General features: G+C 34.7%; 4 protein-coding genes across 5 annotated transcripts; 3 read left to right on the top strand and 1 right to left on the bottom strand.

Annotated features, from left to right (window-relative positions):
• Nucleotides 1–2242: 2242 nt before the first annotated feature.
• Nucleotides 2243–3465, top strand: Nup37 (nuclear pore complex protein Nup37). Its single transcript, XM_014236650.3, has 3 exons — nt 2243–2469; nt 2555–2753; nt 2822–3465. Exons 1-3 carry the CDS (start codon nt 2326–2328, stop codon nt 3430–3432), a joined length of 954 nt encoding a protein of 317 aa, XP_014092125.2. The 5' UTR covers nt 2243–2325; the 3' UTR covers nt 3433–3465.
• On the bottom strand, nt 3444–6371 carry CysRS (cysteine--tRNA ligase, cytoplasmic). Its single transcript, XM_014236649.3, has 6 exons — nt 6010–6371; nt 5390–5879; nt 4635–5321; nt 4422–4566; nt 3760–4349; nt 3444–3668 (listed from the first exon to the last, which is right to left on the bottom strand). Exons 1-6 carry the CDS (start codon nt 6186–6188, stop codon nt 3537–3539), a joined length of 2223 nt encoding a protein of 740 aa, XP_014092124.2. The 5' UTR covers nt 6189–6371; the 3' UTR covers nt 3444–3536.
• Nucleotides 6372–6783: 412 nt separating this feature from the next.
• On the top strand, nt 6784–9981 carry LOC106618741 (uncharacterized). 2 transcript variants are annotated; one of them, XR_011396289.1, is made up of 4 exons: nt 6784–7084; nt 7237–7322; nt 8382–8999; nt 9631–9974. XR_011396289.1 is itself a non-coding variant. In XM_014236602.3 (3 exons), exons 1-3 carry the CDS (start codon nt 6898–6900, stop codon nt 8508–8510), a joined length of 402 nt encoding a protein of 133 aa, XP_014092077.1. In that variant the 5' UTR covers nt 6784–6897; the 3' UTR covers nt 8511–9981. The 2 variants fall into 2 exon arrangements, 1 of the variants encoding a protein (XP_014092077.1); XM_014236602.3 differs by having other exon boundaries at nt 8382–9981.
• A 774-nt stretch (nt 9982–10755) lies between these two features.
• On the top strand, nt 10756–17004 carry LOC106618740 (uncharacterized). The gene is made up of 4 exons (XM_014236601.3): nt 10756–11066; nt 11200–11285; nt 15819–15975; nt 16643–17004. Exons 1-4 carry the CDS (start codon nt 10877–10879, stop codon nt 16765–16767), a joined length of 558 nt encoding a protein of 185 aa, XP_014092076.1. The 5' UTR covers nt 10756–10876; the 3' UTR covers nt 16768–17004.
• The last annotated feature ends 245 nt before the right edge of the window (nt 17005–17249 follow it).

Genomic DNA, 17249 nt, shown 5'->3' with positions numbered 1-17249 from the left:
TAATAAACTGCATTGCCTATAAATATAGAACCAAATACCAAACGGTCTCTTTATTTTAGAAAATTCTCTAGTAAAATATGGTAATTGAGTTGGGATTTAAAGTTTTTTGAAATTTATTGCAGAACTGTTGTTGTTGTAGCGACAGAAATCCGGGTCCGTTCCGGTTACGTAGATCCGACTGTCGTGAGAACGGTTTATCGCAGAACTGATAGGCCTTGGTGGTATATAAATCGGAACCGTTTAAACTTATGATTGCCACTGAAGAGTAAATTCTACAATGTGCAGATCCTGTGAAAATAATACAGGAATGACAGTTTGTCCAGATTATGAAAGATCATATCATAAGATGCGTATGGCTCTTTTGTTGCGTTAAGCTAAGTTTTAGTTACCGAAATTGGTAAGAGTTTTCAGTGTAATTTCATAAGTAAAAAAGTTCCTAATAAGTTATTTTCAAGCCTGAATGGATAGAGATAAAATTAGCCACAATATAAAAAATAGGAAAAGCAACATACTGGCCACTTCCCCCTTTCACCATTTTACGATGGAACGTCTATATCGTTTCTACAGCGTATAATTGATCCTCGGCGATAATACGATGTTCTGTTTATGAACCCATAGACGGGTTATAAGCTAGCATAATTTATAACTATAAATTGGCTCTCTTTCACCAAAAGGTGTTTGATGGCGAATCGAACAAAGAACTAGCATATGTAAAATCGCTAATAATGCCATGCGATCTATGCAGTTATACCACTTAATCCGGTACCCACATAATCTCTTATATTGAATTCAACTAGAGAACTTTGTTGCTACTTTTACAAGTATTGGTGTATGCATTAATTCGTGCGGTTTTTTTTAAACGAAAATTAAGACTTTATTGTGAAAAAATTGTTATACATTTAATGTTCAAAGTATTGCCCATCGGAAGCTATGATGTTTGCCCATCTTTCTGGCAGTTTGTGGATCCCATCCAAAAAGAACTTCTCCGGCTTGGAGGTCAAGAAAGAATCAATCCAATTTCTGATACCCTGTTCTGAACAGAAGCGTACTCCGGTGAGGGCATTCTGCATTGATCTGAACAAGTGGTAATCGGAAGGTACTATGTCTGGGCTATAAGGCGGGTGAGGTAGAACTTCCCACCCACAGTCTTCCAAATAGTTTTTAACTGGCCTTGCAACATGTGGCCGAGCGTTGTCATGATGAAAAATTATTGATTCGTGTCTGGTCGCATATTCTGGTCGTTTTTCCGCGATGGCCTTTTTCAAACGAATCAATTGTTTTCGGTAGAGGTCCCCATTGATCGTCTGACCCGATTTCAATAGCTCATAATAGAGCACACCCTTGTGGTCCCACCAAATACATAGCATAACCTTAGCAGCATGGATATTCGGCTTTGCCGTGGATGTTGATAGTTGGCCGGGCTTCACATACGATTTCTTGCGCTTTGGGTTATCATAATGAATCCATTTTTCATCGCCAGTGACAATCCGATGCAAAAACGACTTCTTTTGGTGGCGTTGAAGCAACATTTCCGACATGCAGAATCGACGTTCGACGTCTCTTGGCTTTAATTCATAAGGCACCCAATTTCCAAGCTTCTGGATGAATCCTAATGATTTTAATCGTCTGGAAACGGTTGCTTGATCAACTCCTAATACTTTTGCAAGTTCTTCTTGCGTCTGGCATGCATCTGCGTCGAGCAATGTCTCCAATTCTTCGTCTTGAAGTTTGTTTGGCTGTCCGGGTCGTTCTCCGTCGTCTAAGTCGAAATTGCCACTTTTAAACCGTGCAAACCACTTTTGGCACGTTCGTTCGGCTAAAGCATGGTCACAATAAACGTCCAGTAAAATACGATGGCTTTCGGCAGCACTTTTCTTCATGTTAAAATAATGAAGAAGAACTCCCCGCAAAAACACTTTATCTGGTACAAATTTTGACATTTTCAAATGAATGAAACAAATTGTTGTTCACGCTCAAACAATTTATATCTACTGAAAACGACGCGAAATAGCAGTACCTTTGAAATGAATATAGCCACAGATGAATACGACGCGAAATAATACTAATAGAGCCCTCTCTTAGAAAACCGCACGAATTAATGCATACACCCATAATTTGTTTTTGTTTTGCAAGAAAGCAGAGTACAAACATAAAAGGGTAGAGAGTAGCGAAGAGAAACGACAAAAACTGAATTATTGAATCACAATTATCGTTATAAAATCGATAAGTCGTCGATTATAGTCGATTAGCCATATTAAAAGATACGCGCCTAGTCTGCAAGTTCTTAAGTTCATTTTAAGTTGTTTTCTATATTTTGAATACATAATGCGAAATTCTACAACACCAACGCACACTCTGAATTTTCCGGAGCAATTAGAGTGTTTTGAATTTTGTAATAGTGATTTTGCATGTAATTTGGTAGCGCTTGCTAGTCATAAGAAGATTATATTGGGACTCATAAATTTGCCGGTAAATATTGTGCATGTCAACACACAACATGTGTGTTGGAACGCCTTTTCATACGAAGGAGTATATGAAATATGCATTTGTTTAGGAAGAATCTGGCTGCTTTGATTGGAAGCGTGTGAAGGACTTGTATCACGAAAGCCGTTGTGTTTCACTATGTTTTGCGCCAGAAACTTCATTGGCAGTAGTACCGAAATCGGTTGTATTTTGCGCTGCTGGCTCAGATTTTCGTTTGCGTATATTTCGTACAGATTTGCAAAATTCTGACACCGTTCAAATACTCAATGGTAGGTAGGCATGTAAATTTCCAAGTGCATTAATATTTAATACACCTTATTCCTTCTTATTTACTTAGGTCATATTAATTATATCAATGAGGTTATATGGGATTGCAATGGCGAGTTCCTGGCATCAGTCGGCGACGATAACACTTGTCGTATTTGGGATACAAAATCCAATTTTGAAAATACAATAACATTTCATTTGCAATCAGCTGGTATGTCGGTAAAATGTCACCCGGAAGAACCACGTAAAGTCGTTGTGGCAGAAAAGAGGGGTGTTATACATTTATACAATATACAAACACAAGCCGCAATAATATCAGTAGAAGCGCAAAAGTCGCCACTAAAATCAGTGGATTGGTGCCCATTAAATCGCATGTGCATAACAGCACTCGTAGCAGGCGATATAATAACGTGGGATTTGCGACGACCAACGCCAATCGATATAAAACAAGTACATGAAGATGGTGGACAAATTGTGCGCATTGCGCCAAATGCAGAGACTGTGGTAGCAAGCGTTGGACGTCCGGATGTAGCAGTTAAAGTTTTCACCGCAAAATCGAGAATACCCTTAGTCGATGCCACGCTAAAGCTCTATGGTGGCTTGTCTTGGCACCACCGCTTGCCCTATATTGGAGTGGCAACAGATCGTAAATTATGTTTATGGAAGTTGCAAATTAAATAAACTACAATGTGTTTGTTGATTGAAAAATTGAAAGCATTTTTTTATTTTATATAAAATATATTTCATTTATCATTCATAAGAGGGTGGAACTGAATAGTGAATGTTTACTTATTGCCGTTAGCAGTTGTAGCCAAATATTCCTTGTAACGCGCTTCTTGTTGTTGCTGCAGTTTAGTCAACTTTTTTAATAGACCTTTGCTTAACTCTTTACCGTCAACGTCATGTGTTGGCAAACCCTGAAAGTTAACGAGTATATACATATATCGTCCATTTAATTTTTCATTCAAATGTGTGTTATTTTGGTTCAATAAAAGTAAAATTACTTACATTTTCATCAAATTGAGAATATTTATCTTTTTCATTAAGGAACATCTCTTGTGGATTAATACGCTTCTGCGCCTCTTTAGCGGCCAATAGTTGGGCAGCAGCTTCTTGTTTTCGTTGTTTTTCAACTAGACGATCTGCCTCGGCAATTTTTTTCGCTTCACGCTCCTTTAATAATACTTCTCGATCCACCAATTTCACAGCATATTTGCCGTTTTCTTTATCCTCCAGCCGCACACCCAAATTGGGCAGTACGTCATCGCGTAATTTATCGCACAATTGTAAAATAGCATTTGCTTTTATAGTCTTTGCTTCTTCACGAACATTATTCCGGAATTCGGCTATTGCATCCACATAGGGCAGTAAAGTTTTTTCAATGTTCACATTACTATTAATACCTCCGCCCACGGGGAAACCAATACCACCACGTGGTCCTTCAATAGTGCCGAATATGTGCAGAATATCGGTAATATACGCCGCAATGCGACGCAGCAAAAGGCAGTTGACATGATCTTTGTTATCACGTATGTAGACATTGGTGACGGAGACCAAATCACGCAACGCATCCAGAGTGCTGCGCGTATCAACGTTGTCTGTAAAGCAAGATGATTTATAGAATAACCTTTATATGTTGATGTATTTGTAAACTGTAAGCAATATATTACCGCATAATGCAGCATGTACTGCATCTCGCGTTGTCTTTAATTTGTCTTGCAGGGTAGCTTCCGCACTTGTCCATACGCCAAATTGTGCACTTGGGGAACCACTTTCTATATGCCGAGTTAAATCTTTTACATTTAAAAAGAATTCCTAAAATACATGCATATGTATGGTTACAAATATTTGGTAGTGTTTTTTAGAAACATGAAAACACTTACATTCATAAAACGTTCATATTGGCATGCCATTTCCATTGTGTTGCTTGAGTAATCGAGCGTATCTTTCCACGAATGTAATAAAAATGCAAGTCGCAATTGACAGGGAGTATTCTTCTTCAATGCTTCTTTTATCGAAATGAAATTTTTCAATGATTTTGACATTTTACAACCTGCAATGGTTAAATGACCGGTATGTAGAAAGTATTTTACCCATTCGGCTTGATCAAAGGCGGCTTCCGATTGTGCTAACTCATTGTCATGGTGTGGAAATTTTAAATCAATACCGCCGGTGTGTATATCAAACATTGAACCAAATACGTCCGAAGCCATTGCGGAACATTCTATGTGCCAACCTGGACGACCTCTTCCCCAAGGACTGTCCCACGAAGGTTCACCTGCTTTACTCGCCTTCCAAAGTGCAAAATCGTTGGGTGAACGTTTTTCAGAGAGACGCTCCGCTGTGAGCGACAAGTCTCCTTCACCTTCTTGCAATGATTTCGTATCACCATATGCTTCTGGCACAAGTTTAGCATAGTGATGTTTTTCGCGTTTATCAAAGGCATTCACATCAAAGTAAACCGAACCGTTTGCATTATAAGCAAGTCCGTTATCGAAAATTCTTTGAATAAATTTGACAATCTGTGGTACGTATTCGGATACACGGGTAAGTACATCTGGCGGTAATATCTATAAAATAAAATATTTTTTACAAATAAAATAAATTTTTGCTATCGGTTTTTTGGCAAAATATTAACATTAAGCGCCGCCATATCTTTGTGATATTCATTCTCCCAGTATCGTGGCAATGTTTCGAATATAGCATTATCCGTAACAGTAGAGCCCTCCTTGCGATCCAGCCACTCGGATATGGGATCTTTTGCTTCGGCCAAATACAAGACGCGCGCTTCATCTATCTTTTCTGGATCATTACTGGCTACAGCCATAATAAGCGTTTCCATTGCATCATTCATTTTTATTAACATTCGTTCAAACATAATTTTTTTATTGGGGTCGGTCGTTTCTCTGCAGATTACATTGAATTGGTCCAATACTTCTTTTTGATCTGCTAATAATATGTCCAGTGTTATCGTGGTGGCAACATTCACATATCTTTCATAGAGATAGTTTTGTCTTGCACGTTTAATGATCTTATCATCAATATCGGTTATGTTCATAACATAAAAAATATTGTAACCAAAATAGTCCGAAAGTATTCGTCGCAAAATATCGAAAGATATGTATGACCTAGAATTGAAACGTTATTATATCTCAATGGTAATGACAGCAACAAGGAATATATTTAGATATATATGTACATATAAAGCGTCTATGGTATGTAGGCGGACGTGGCAGTAAATTTTAATTTCTAATTTACCTAGCATGCCCCATGTGCGTTGCATCGTATACTGTTGGACCGCAACTATACCAGGTCACATTATTACCATCCAGTGGCACGAATTCCTCCTTTTGCCTTGTTAAGCTATTGAACAGCCGCAATTTTGGACGGTCTGTAGTTGCTGGCGGCAGCCATTCTGGTTGAGTTCGTTTCGACATACTTGAATGTTTCGCTACAAATTATTATTTTTGTATTCGTTTGGATTTTTAACTGAACTCGATTTTCACAGTTAATAGCAACACACTCAATATAACTATATCTATATATTAAGCACCGATCAAGCAACTTTCAACGTGTAACAAGAAATTGCACCAGCCAGAGAACATTGACAGATGTGTACATATACCTCTAGGAAATAAAAAACATAAGATCAGCTGTTATTTATGAATATGTCAACAGAAAAAACAAGCATTTGCTTTTGAGAAATTGTAATAGCCCTTTTTCAACAGTGAGCACTCAATAATGAATGCAAACGTTAATGAAACATATAATTTCAATTTTATTTTCATCAGTGTAAAATTTTATATCGATTGACGAGAAAAGATTATTAAAAACAAAAAAGTTTAAATATAGTATATACCTAATTGTTTTTGTAATATGTATACCATATTTGATTGGAAACTTTGCACCATCGACGAGATATCATAAGAAAAGCAGCTGTTAATTCATTTTCGATACAATAATATCGATTATTTTTTTGCATTATTTTTACCTCCCTCACTTTTTGTTTATCTTGTTTATCACTTTTCTGATAGGGGTAGTTTATTCAAAGTATTCGGCTGTGTACTTCCGTTTAGGCTAGACGCATTTTAATACAACTGGTGGTTTTAAATAAATTTGCAATTTTCTAAATTAACATTTTTTTTAATGGGGAAAATTTTGTGTTTGGGTTATGAAGTATCAAGGGTGCTTTTAGGATGGTTAGGTGCAATACTTTCCATCATCGGGATTTTAATGCTTTATTTCTGTCTGGAAAATCCGGATGTGGTGACCAAGTGGTTGATATCCTTAGCAGATGACCAATCCAAGATTGACTACAATGAAATGCGCAGGGGTAAGTCATATGTTATTTATGCGTACATAGACACATACATTTATACATATTTGTATACACACATATGCGTATATAGATATTTGCATGCTGCATAAATACCTTTCATCCATACTAATAACTAACTTTGAATTAAATATTTTGGCTTATTGCAGATGTGGTTTGGTCATGCGTGCTGTATATTGTCTTAAGTTTTATAAATTTAATAACATCCATTTGTTTGATATTGGGCATCAATAGGGTGAGTTAATAACATTGTTTTTGCATTACATTTTTTTTTCTCAAAGAAGAATTGCTATAAATCAATGCTCTTAGATTATACATAAAATTCAAGGGTTTTTAATATTATGTATACATACAAATACATAAGATATAGTGAAGATACCTTGCTTGTATCTTTTTTTTTTGTTGTATATGTATACATATGTATGCATTGATGCAGATATACATGGATTTGTTTATTTCTATACAAAAGTCCTGTAGATGGCTGTGAGCACACACACACCCGCTTGTAAAGCCATACCTAAGATATATGGCTTTGTGTGCTTCAACACTCTGCAGCATCAATTTATTTAATAATTTTATTATTTGCTTACATGCATACATTTGTATGTGTTGTTGTGCAAAACAAAAACCAATACATTTCATCATTCTCACAACTTAGTTCCATTGTTTCGAAATAATAACTTCTTGAAACAGGATAATAAATAATAAAAGAATTAACAAAAATTTTAATTCCTTCAGATACTTTCACTTTATCGGAGTAAAACTTAGCAAAACTAGTACCATCAACGCGTTTGGATTCTCATCTAAAATTTGTCGAAAAAGAACTATACTTTTTATGGTCCCTTTGGAAACCTCCTCCTTCGCGAACTAGTCCTCAGTTTCTGAGAAATCGGTCTGAAATTTTACACACATTACTTTACCGGTATCAGACCACTATTCGATTTAGCTACTATACAAACTGATCGATCAAAATCAAACTTTTGAATTGAAAACTTTTTATTTGGCAATTTATCTTTACGAAATTTGGCATAGATTATTGAAAAAGAAAACGTTACAGTCTCCAAATCGATTGTTCAAATCGAATCGCTATAGTACTTGTATATACGTATGTAGATGTGTATGTACGAACATACATAGCTGTTTCAGTTATTTTTAAGGTTTTGCTTTAGAATAAATAATAATATTGTTCGAAACTATAGGCCAACAACTTTTAAATACATACATTTAAAAATTCAATATTTTAAAACAACAAATTTTTGAATTTATTATTATAATTGATTTAATCTCATTTCAGTATTGTATACCGTCCTTGAGATATCCATTCATACGTTTAATAAAGAAACAGGAGAAAGTTGTGAAAAATAAAAGCTGCAAAGCTTTGCCAACCGGAAGTGACCGTCCAACACAAACATTTAATGTGTAATATATCACACATGAAACATACATACATATGCACACCAACAGATGTGCATAGGTATGACGAGTATCCATCTCCGGAGCACATGTCTACAAACTAAACTAAATTAAATCAATTAAACTTATACTTAAATTTACAAAAAATCACTTATATACATACATATATAGGAAAATAAACTAACACAATCATTTTCATATCAATCATACATGCATACATACAAACAAACAAATACAAATGTAATATTTACATGTACTTTTCATAAAAAACAATTAAATGTAACCAAAAAAAAAACAGAAACGAATGAATCTATTTCAACACACGATCATACAGTTATGTATGCACATATATTTTATATATGAAATGCATTCGATTTGATAGGCATATACTAGTGTGTACATATGTATATGCTTGAGTTCAGTATTTGATGTTGGCAACGCGAAATGCATTATTTTATAACGGCTAATAAACTTTAAATGGACGCAAGTTTTTAAGTGGGTATGTATTATAAGTATATAGGCATTTTCTTTTTATTTATTTTTATAGAAAACTCTGCTTCCACAGTGCTCATACTTCATCATTCAATGCCAAATCGAATATTCAATCGCCGAAAAGAGTTTCTAACCTTAAAGCAGCCTTTTAAGAGGCGACTTATAACCAGTCTGATCCGTATGACAGTTTAAAAGCAATACAATCCGATCGAATTTGACCCGGACTGACAAAACAAAACTACATTTTCACGTAATTTAATCAAATCTTTATTATTGCCTTCAAAATAGACTCCTCTGCCAATACAAGCATGCCGTAGTCTCATACAATTTTCCATATACTTGTCACAACCCTGTGACTTTCAGTGGCTTTAGCGAATTTCGATTTATTTTTGGAGCGCCATTCGCTTGATTCGCGTAGTTTAACTGGACCAGTCCGGATCAAATTTGATCAAATCGTATCTAGAATTAAACAAAGAAAAAAAAATCGACCACATAAACAATACCAAAGATTTTAAATAATTTGAAACCTCCTTGAATCTCTTTAACAAGCGTTTCTATCTTATTATGATATTGCAAGTTAGTTTAAATTTGTTTACACTAATAGGAATTCGAATATTTATTTCTATGTTATTTCACAGCCAAGTCAACATAAATCGAATAAAACAAGAAATAAATAAATCAAAATATGATTATCTCATCCAGGGAAACACTCCACGGCAACTAAGTCGGTGATCGCTTTACGAATTTTGAATACCAAAGTTTAATCAACCCCTTTCGTAGATTTTATTTAAAAATTAATCAAAATTAATTGAATTTATTCCATTTTTATAAGTTAAATAAAGGAATTCATTTAAGTTATTTAAAAATTTAAATGATTTTTGTGAGCTTAACCAGAGAAGCTGGTTCAAACAGTATAACATGAAAATTTAACAAAGAGTTTGCTTAAAATTTTGTGTTTCGAATGGAATCACGGCTACTAAATCGTTGAACATATTGCAGAATTTGGCGTCCACTTTTCGCGAACATAAGTATTTCAATGGCATAAAGTTTAAGTCGGGAAGTCATCGAAAACTTGCCTTTTCCTTGAAAGTCGTCCATCCATCCACCTCTGTTAATGATGAGAACATCGAAAAAGTGAAGGTAATAGAGCTTGAAAATCGTCGGATTAGCATCATAGAGGTAGCAGAGAATCTCAACATCTCTTATGGAACAACTCAACATATTTTGGGTATGAAGCGAGTCAATCCTACATGCCGCATCGTACCAAAATACCTGAATTTTTCGCGAAAACGACGTCGAGTAGAGGTCGCAAAAGATGTGCTTGATAACGTAGTCAAACGCATCAACAACTGGTGACGAGACGTGGGTTTATAAATATAAAGGCTTATAACAAGTGCATGGGCAATTGTATTAAACAAAGCCTATTTCGAAGGCAATAATATAGATTTGTACTAAAATACGTAAAAAAAAGTTTCAGTCCGGGTCAAATTTGACCAGTTTGTACAAAACATTTAATTTGTGAATTTTCTTCAGAAAACTTAAAGAAAATTTCATCAAAAAAATCGTGTTTAAATTTAACTAAAAAATAAACGAAATTACTAAGTAAACGCTTTAATACTTGGTAAGAAAAAAGCAGAAAAAAATCAACTTTTTCCGACTCGGCAAATTTAAATAATAATATCTTTAATTCCTATAGCAATGCGACACTGCGTAGAAAACGCTAAATCTGACAATCAGCTGTTTCTATACGACTCTACCAGTTCTGCAAACGCCGTTGCTCATCCGTTGTTTGTAATCACTTTTTATTTAGCAGTGCCGTTGTTAAATTTAATATTTAATATAGACAGATATTCATTGGTATTTGATTTATCCTAACTGTTCAAAATGCTGAAAAAGTATTTTTTTTTTCGCCTGGAGACGGCTGCTATGATCATTGGTTGGTTTGAAACAATTGGTTCAATCTTATCAGTGTTGATATTTGGCTTCTGTTTGGGTTATGTGGATGATATTGTCAAGGAAATTATAAATCAAGCAAAAGAAAGTGACCAGATAAATCCTGATGAAGTTCGTAAAGGTAATAAATGTAATATATTATATACTTATGTGTATATGTACATATGTATGTAAGTGATTATTGTGAAATTACGCATTTTCCTATTCAGCTTTTACTTAGTGAATTCTTATCTACTCTTTCGCTTATTTTGCAGTTCTTGTTATTGGATTTGTGTTCTTTATCATGTTGAGTGCAATAAATCTATTTGCATCCATTTGCTTATTATTGGGCACCATTAAGGTAAGTTTCCAATAAGAAAGGCTATATACTTATATATGTGTCCATATATTTATATATTATGTAAATATATATATATGTATATAAATGCATATGATATGAGTATGTAATTAAGGATCTCGATAAAAATAAAAGTCGAATTTTTGGTCGAAAAAGAAAGAGAAGAATGCAGTTGGTGACATAAGCATACATATGTACATATGTGTACATATATATATATGTGTACATATGTATAAAAAAAGAGCATTGTTTCAATATGCCCATATGTATGTATGTGTGTAAATAAACAGTTAAATATGTCTCGGGTAAATATTTGGTATAAAGAGCTTTACAAACACTTGTAGATTACACTATTGCGCTGATGACTCAGCTCAACCGCTCCTATATTAAGTAGAATACGCATCAGAAGATCCCTGTACGAAATGTAAACTGAATTTTTAAATGTAAAAAGGGCGTTTCGCAATATCAAATTATTATTTTAATTTTGCATGTGCAATATGTTAGCATTGCAATTAGAATTCGTATGAGGTTTGCACCGCGACTTAGGGTCTATTGTGCCCTCTTCTCCATCACATGTATTTCCAAAGTCCCAGCACCCTGACGAACTCCAGAAACCTGCTGGGTGCTATTGAGGTAATGTTATCCCTGTCCACATAAATGGAACCGAGGGCCTTGAACCTGCGTCTACAAATTGCTGTGTAATCTAGAATCAGATGTTCTGGTGTTTCCGACTCTATGTCGCAGAACCGGCAGCTTCCACAAGAAGATATGCCCATGTTGGACAGGTGTTTCTTGAGCCTGCAGTGCCCAGTGTAGAGCGCGACAAGGAGCCGGAATTTGTCTCTGGGGAGGATTATCATAGCTTTGAACCTGGCTAGGTTGTTCTCCCCCCATAGCAGCTTAGCATGGGGCATACCTGTTGCTTGCTGCCAGTTACTTTCTCTACCCACTCTCTCCTCAGCTCCTTTATTGTATGGGACCCCACCGAGATCCCATCATCTTAGAAGCAGCAGTAGAGCGGGCGAGTTCGTCATTGCTACAGAGGATAATAGTTTTCTTCACCTAGCGGTTGTTTGTATCACCTAAAAATTATCGAGTTAGATATAGGTATACCTGTATATATAATATATAAACGATCAGGATGATGAGACGAGTTGAAATCAGAGTTACTGTCTGTCTGTCCGTCCGTGCAGCGATATCTTGAGTAAAAATTGAGATACCTTAATGAAACTTGGTAAACGAGTTCCTTGGCAAAAAAGAGACGACGAGTTTGTAGATGGACGTAATCAGACCACTGCTACGCCCACAAAACGCAATTAATCAAAAACATATAAATTTGCATAACTAAACCGCAAATGATAGATACAAAGCCGTAATTTGGTTTAACGAATCGCAATAATAAGTGGCACCTGTAGTTTGAAATAAAAGTGGGCGTGGCCCCACCCCCTAATAGGTTAATGAAATCGGATGATAACCATGCCCACTACTCATGTAACAGTTTTGTTAAAAACTAATAAAACTGCGATAAATCAATAACGAAATGCGTCAGAGAAATTAAATTTTACATCCGACATAACACAAAAGGGCTTTATGGACAATGGGCGTAGCACCGCTCACATTTAGGTGAAATCACATATATCCGAATCTACTCCACCAATTTCAACCACATTTGGTACATAAGATAATTTTGGCATTCCTATGTAACAGTGCGAAAGCACGCCTACTTCCCATATGACACTACTTTAAATTCCATCTGATTGCTTCACTTTCCAGTATACAAATCAAGTACTAATTATCCATCTCAAGTCTAAAAATTGTCAAAATCAGACCATAACTATTCAAGCCCCCATTTACCGGAAATGTGGATCCTAGACACTGAGAGCCTATGGCTGACTTTTAGCCTAAAATATCGGTAAATCTGTGAGATATATAATTGAAATTTGGGGAAAATGTTTTTTTTTGATAATCTTTTTGCCTAAAATGGATAAAATAAAAAATTTTTCAAGCCTAACTTAAATTCATTCTTTCTCATTTTTTCCTTCAGCGTTGTTATGGTTTCTATATAATTTATATACAATATAATTAATATGGGTCCAAGAATTGAACCATGTGGTACTCCATTTCCACCCTTCCCCAGTCTGATATCTTTCCGTTCACTTTTGTCCTTTGGTATCTATTTTCAAGATATGACTTGAATCAGTCAAATTCCACTCCCCGAACCTCATATTGACTATTTTTATTCTCTCGCAACCTGTTGCTACAGAGTATAATAGTTTTGTTCACATAACGGTTGTTTATATCACCTAAAACTAATCGAGTTAGATATAGGGTTATGTATATATAAATGATCAGGATGAAGAGACGAGTTGAAATCCGGGTGACTGCTTATCCGTCTGTCCGTCCGTGCAACCTGTAACTTGAGTAAAAATTGAGATATCGTTATGAAACTTGGTAGACATGTTTCTGGGTACCGTGAGACGGTTGGTATTGCAGATGGGCGTAATCGGACCACTGGCACGCCCACAAAACGCCATTAATCAAAAACAAATAAATTACCATAACTAAGCTCCGCAATAAGATATAAGACTGTTATTTGGTACACAGGATCACATTAGGGAGGGGCATCTGTAGTTAAAATTTTTTTTTAAATTAGGCGTGGTCCCGCCTCTAATAGGTTTAATGTGCATATCTCCTAAACCGCTAATGTTATAATAACAAAATTCACTGGAAGCAAATTTTTTAGAACCTCTACCCACAGTGTGAAAATAGTTGAAATCGGATGGCAACTCCGCCCACTCCCCATATAACGGTACTGTTAAAAATTACTAAAAGCGCGATAAATCAAGCACTAAACACGCCAGAGACATTAAATTTTATCTCTGGGATGGTATGAGATGACTTTATAGGAACCGCGTTCAAAATTAGACAGTGGGCGTGGCACAGCCCACTTTTAGGTGAAAACCCATATCTTGAGATCTGCTCAACCGATTTCAACCAAATTCGGTACGTAACATTCTTCTCATATTTCTATGTTATAGTGCGAAAATGGGCGAAATCGGACTACAACCACGCCTACTTCCCATATAACACCATTTTAAATTCCATCTGATTCTTCCACTTTCCACTATGCATATCAAGCAACAATGATTATATCGGGGTAAAACTTTGCGTGAATAATACGTTTAAAGTATGCCACCTTGTGACCAAAAATTGTCTAAATCGAACCAAAACTGTTCAAGCCCCTAAGTACTAAGTATGTGGACCCCAGTGCCTATAGTTGGCCTTCTACCGAAAATATCAGCCAATCCACAAAGAAATCTTAAACGAGTATACCATTTGACTTTGCGAGAGTATAAAATGTTCGGTTACATCCGAACTTAGCCCTTCCTTACTTGTTTTTTATTAAAATCTTCCTATCATTAGTCTCAAATGCTTTCCTAAATTCCAAAATTACTGCAATGATTTTTGTTCGTGTTCCGCTTGACTTCGAGTCTTCAATAATTTAATTTATTGCTGTTTCGCATAACTGATGCGAAAGCCCGATTGGAATTTCGAAAGGAGTTCATTACTCTCCAGATATTCCATCAGTTGTTTTTTGACAAAACTTTCTAAAATTGTTTTCGATGTTTTTTAACGTATTGATACCTCTTCTTCTAAGTCTTCAACCTTCTTTGTTTTATTTATTTTCTTTATTGGCGTTATCATTGATTCCTCCAGTGATTGAGGAAACACTTCTCTCGTAAGCGAATTATTAATCAATTGTAATAGACTATATCCAATTTGTTCCTAATTATCTATCAACATCCCCTTATGAATTAAATCATACATACATTATACAGGCTTTCTATCGTAATTTCTTGAAATTTAAATTCGCTGCATATACAAGTATATGGTTACTATATTTAACAAAGCCAAAGGGCGCCGTGTTATCTACACAATTCAGAGTTCCTTTTAATTTTGAAATTCTTTTCATGGTTGCAATTGCACTCGGTTTCAAATAAATAAATAATGTTATTATCTATTGCAAATATGCATAATACAAGTATAATAGAAAAGTTTGTTTCAAAGGTTGAATAGGGATAAAAACTAGTTAATCAAAAATATTTTGTGCACCGCGTACATGAAGCGTACAACAAATACAGAAAATTGTCCGGCTCGAGTTGCCATTCGAAACATATAATACAAATATATACGACTGATTACACAAATGCTTATGTGCATTTGTATGTTCCGAGATTTTCAAAAATGCATATAAAGTTGATCTTTAGAGATTACATGCATGAATACAAGATAAGCACAGATAAAAAAGTACCATTGCTTTATGCATTCGGTTTGCGCGCGCAGTTTAAATAGACAAGTCCGTGTCAAATTTGATCATAAAAAATTAACTTATATGCCTTATATTTAAATGTTTTTTATTCATAATTTTTTTTTATGTATTACACCAATTACTACCGTTAGCTTCTTATACGAGTATAAGTTTATGTATGTATTGTATTTGCATTATTAAGAAATATATTTTTTATTTATTTTCAGGAACGACATCTCTTGCTACTTCCATGGCTGTTTAATTCTCTCTTTTCCCTTTTATTCGCTTTTATTTACTACTTTATTCTAATTGACTATATTATTTCTACGCAAATTCCATTTTCATCTGGTTTTGGCTCGATTCTGTTAATTTCCCTCAGTTTTGGTAAGTATTGTTGTAAATTACGAATTATTAATATCGTAAACAAAAGTTTTTGCAAAGAATGTATAATAAAACATGATTTTCTGCAATATTATACCATATATAGGGATTTATCTTAATAAGCACATATTTTTATACCTTGAACAGTATATGTATATATGTATATAGCGATTTAGCCATTCCTTCTGTCTGTCTGCATACAAGTACATGCGAATCCTTCCTCAACTTTTTTCCCTGCTAACTTATCAGAACCGCCGATATCAGACTATTATCGCATATAGCTGTAATACAAACTGACCGCTCAAAATCAAGTTCTTGTGTAGAAACTTTTTTATTTGACAATATATCTTCATGAATTTGACATGAATAATTATCAAAGGCAACACTACAGTCTCCATACACATTGTTATGATCGGACCATTTTAGTATATACATATGTAGCTGTCATACAAACTGAACAATCATCATCAAGTTCCTGTTTGGTAATTTTTTTATTTGCGAAGTATGCAACTGAAGCTAAAGTTTTTTCTTGCTATTGGTACATTTTTTTTGAGAACCCCTATATGTATTGTAAAGTTTTTATATCTACGCTCACTAAGGCAACCCCACTCAATTCACATTTTAATAAGAACACATTTGTTTATAATTACGTTTTTGTTTATTTTTTTAGCTCTGAAACTTTACACTTGGTTGGCGATGTATTCACTTTTCAAAAATATTCGCAGTAATCGCGACCAACGAGAGCAACTGCTTCGTCCCACTGGCGGCTTATATCCATCGTATACCAATATGTAATATGAATATTAAATACACTTATCATATGTATATGTTATGCATACATTTATAATATATAACCGAATTGTGCTAAATTGGTTAATATAACCAACACTTAAGAGTATTAATCCATTATATTTAAGAAGGAATAATTTAAAATTTACGAACACTCATACCTATATAAATGTACTTCATTCGAAAACGAAATAAAATACAGTTATACATAATAATATGTAAAAATACATTAACTGCTATAAATGGTTTTTTCTTCTAATTTAAATTGGATATATGAAAATATAGCGATTAAGTAACAAGTGGTGGTTTGGGTTTTTTTGGTGACCCTACTTTTATGCTATCGTCGATAAAGATGGTTTTTTACAATTTTGTTTTTCGTTGCTTTGAGAGCATTCACATACATATGGACATATGTAGAAAACTCCATGTGCTCTATTATTTGGCTCCGTAGCACTGAATCCTTATTAGCCACACTGGCATTTCGAAAC

Source organism: Bactrocera oleae, chromosome 4, assembly GCF_042242935.1.
Source record: "Bactrocera oleae isolate idBacOlea1 chromosome 4, idBacOlea1, whole genome shotgun sequence".
NCBI lineage: Eukaryota > Metazoa > Arthropoda > Insecta > Diptera > Tephritidae > Bactrocera > Bactrocera oleae.
The sequence above is the reverse complement of the archived record's forward strand: the minus strand, read 5'-3'. Positions and strand labels throughout refer to the sequence as shown.

What these genes read in the sequence shown, in the direction of transcription:
- Nup37 (XM_014236650.3), top strand. Translation starts at nt 2,326, where the DNA reads ATGCGAAATTCTACAACACCAACGCACACTCTGAATTTTCCGGAGCAA. An exon ending in TGGGACTCATAAATTTGCCG is followed by an intron (nt 2,470 to 2,554) that starts GTAAATATTGTG and finishes GCATTTGTTTAG; the next exon opens with GAAGAATCTGGCTGCTTTGA. An exon ending in CACCGTTCAAATACTCAATG is followed by an intron (nt 2,754 to 2,821) that starts GTAGGTAGGCAT and finishes TTATTTACTTAG; the next exon opens with GTCATATTAATTATATCAAT.
- CysRS (XM_014236649.3), bottom strand. Translation starts at nt 6,188, where the DNA reads ATGTCGAAACGAACTCAACCAGAATGGCTGCCGCCAGCAACTACAGAC. An exon ending in ACGCACATGGGGCATGCTAG is followed by an intron (nt 5,880 to 6,009) that starts GTAAATTAGAAA and finishes TTTCAATTCTAG; the next exon opens with GTCATACATATCTTTCGATA. An exon ending in AAGATATGGCGGCGCTTAAT is followed by an intron (nt 5,322 to 5,389) that starts GTTAATATTTTG and finishes TTTATTTTATAG; the next exon opens with ATATTACCGCCAGATGTACT.
- LOC106618741 (XM_014236602.3), top strand. Translation starts at nt 6,898, where the DNA reads ATGGGGAAAATTTTGTGTTTGGGTTATGAAGTATCAAGGGTGCTTTTA. An exon ending in CTACAATGAAATGCGCAGGG is followed by an intron (nt 7,085 to 7,236) that starts GTAAGTCATATG and finishes GGCTTATTGCAG; the next exon opens with ATGTGGTTTGGTCATGCGTG. An exon ending in TGATATTGGGCATCAATAGG is followed by an intron (nt 7,323 to 8,381) that starts GTGAGTTAATAA and finishes ATCTCATTTCAG; the next exon opens with TATTGTATACCGTCCTTGAG.
- LOC106618740 (XM_014236601.3), top strand. Translation starts at nt 10,877, where the DNA reads ATGCTGAAAAAGTATTTTTTTTTTCGCCTGGAGACGGCTGCTATGATC. An exon ending in TATTATTGGGCACCATTAAG is followed by an intron (nt 11,286 to 15,818) that starts GTAAGTTTCCAA and finishes ATTTATTTTCAG; the next exon opens with GAACGACATCTCTTGCTACT. An exon ending in GTTAATTTCCCTCAGTTTTG is followed by an intron (nt 15,976 to 16,642) that starts GTAAGTATTGTT and finishes TTATTTTTTTAG; the next exon opens with CTCTGAAACTTTACACTTGG.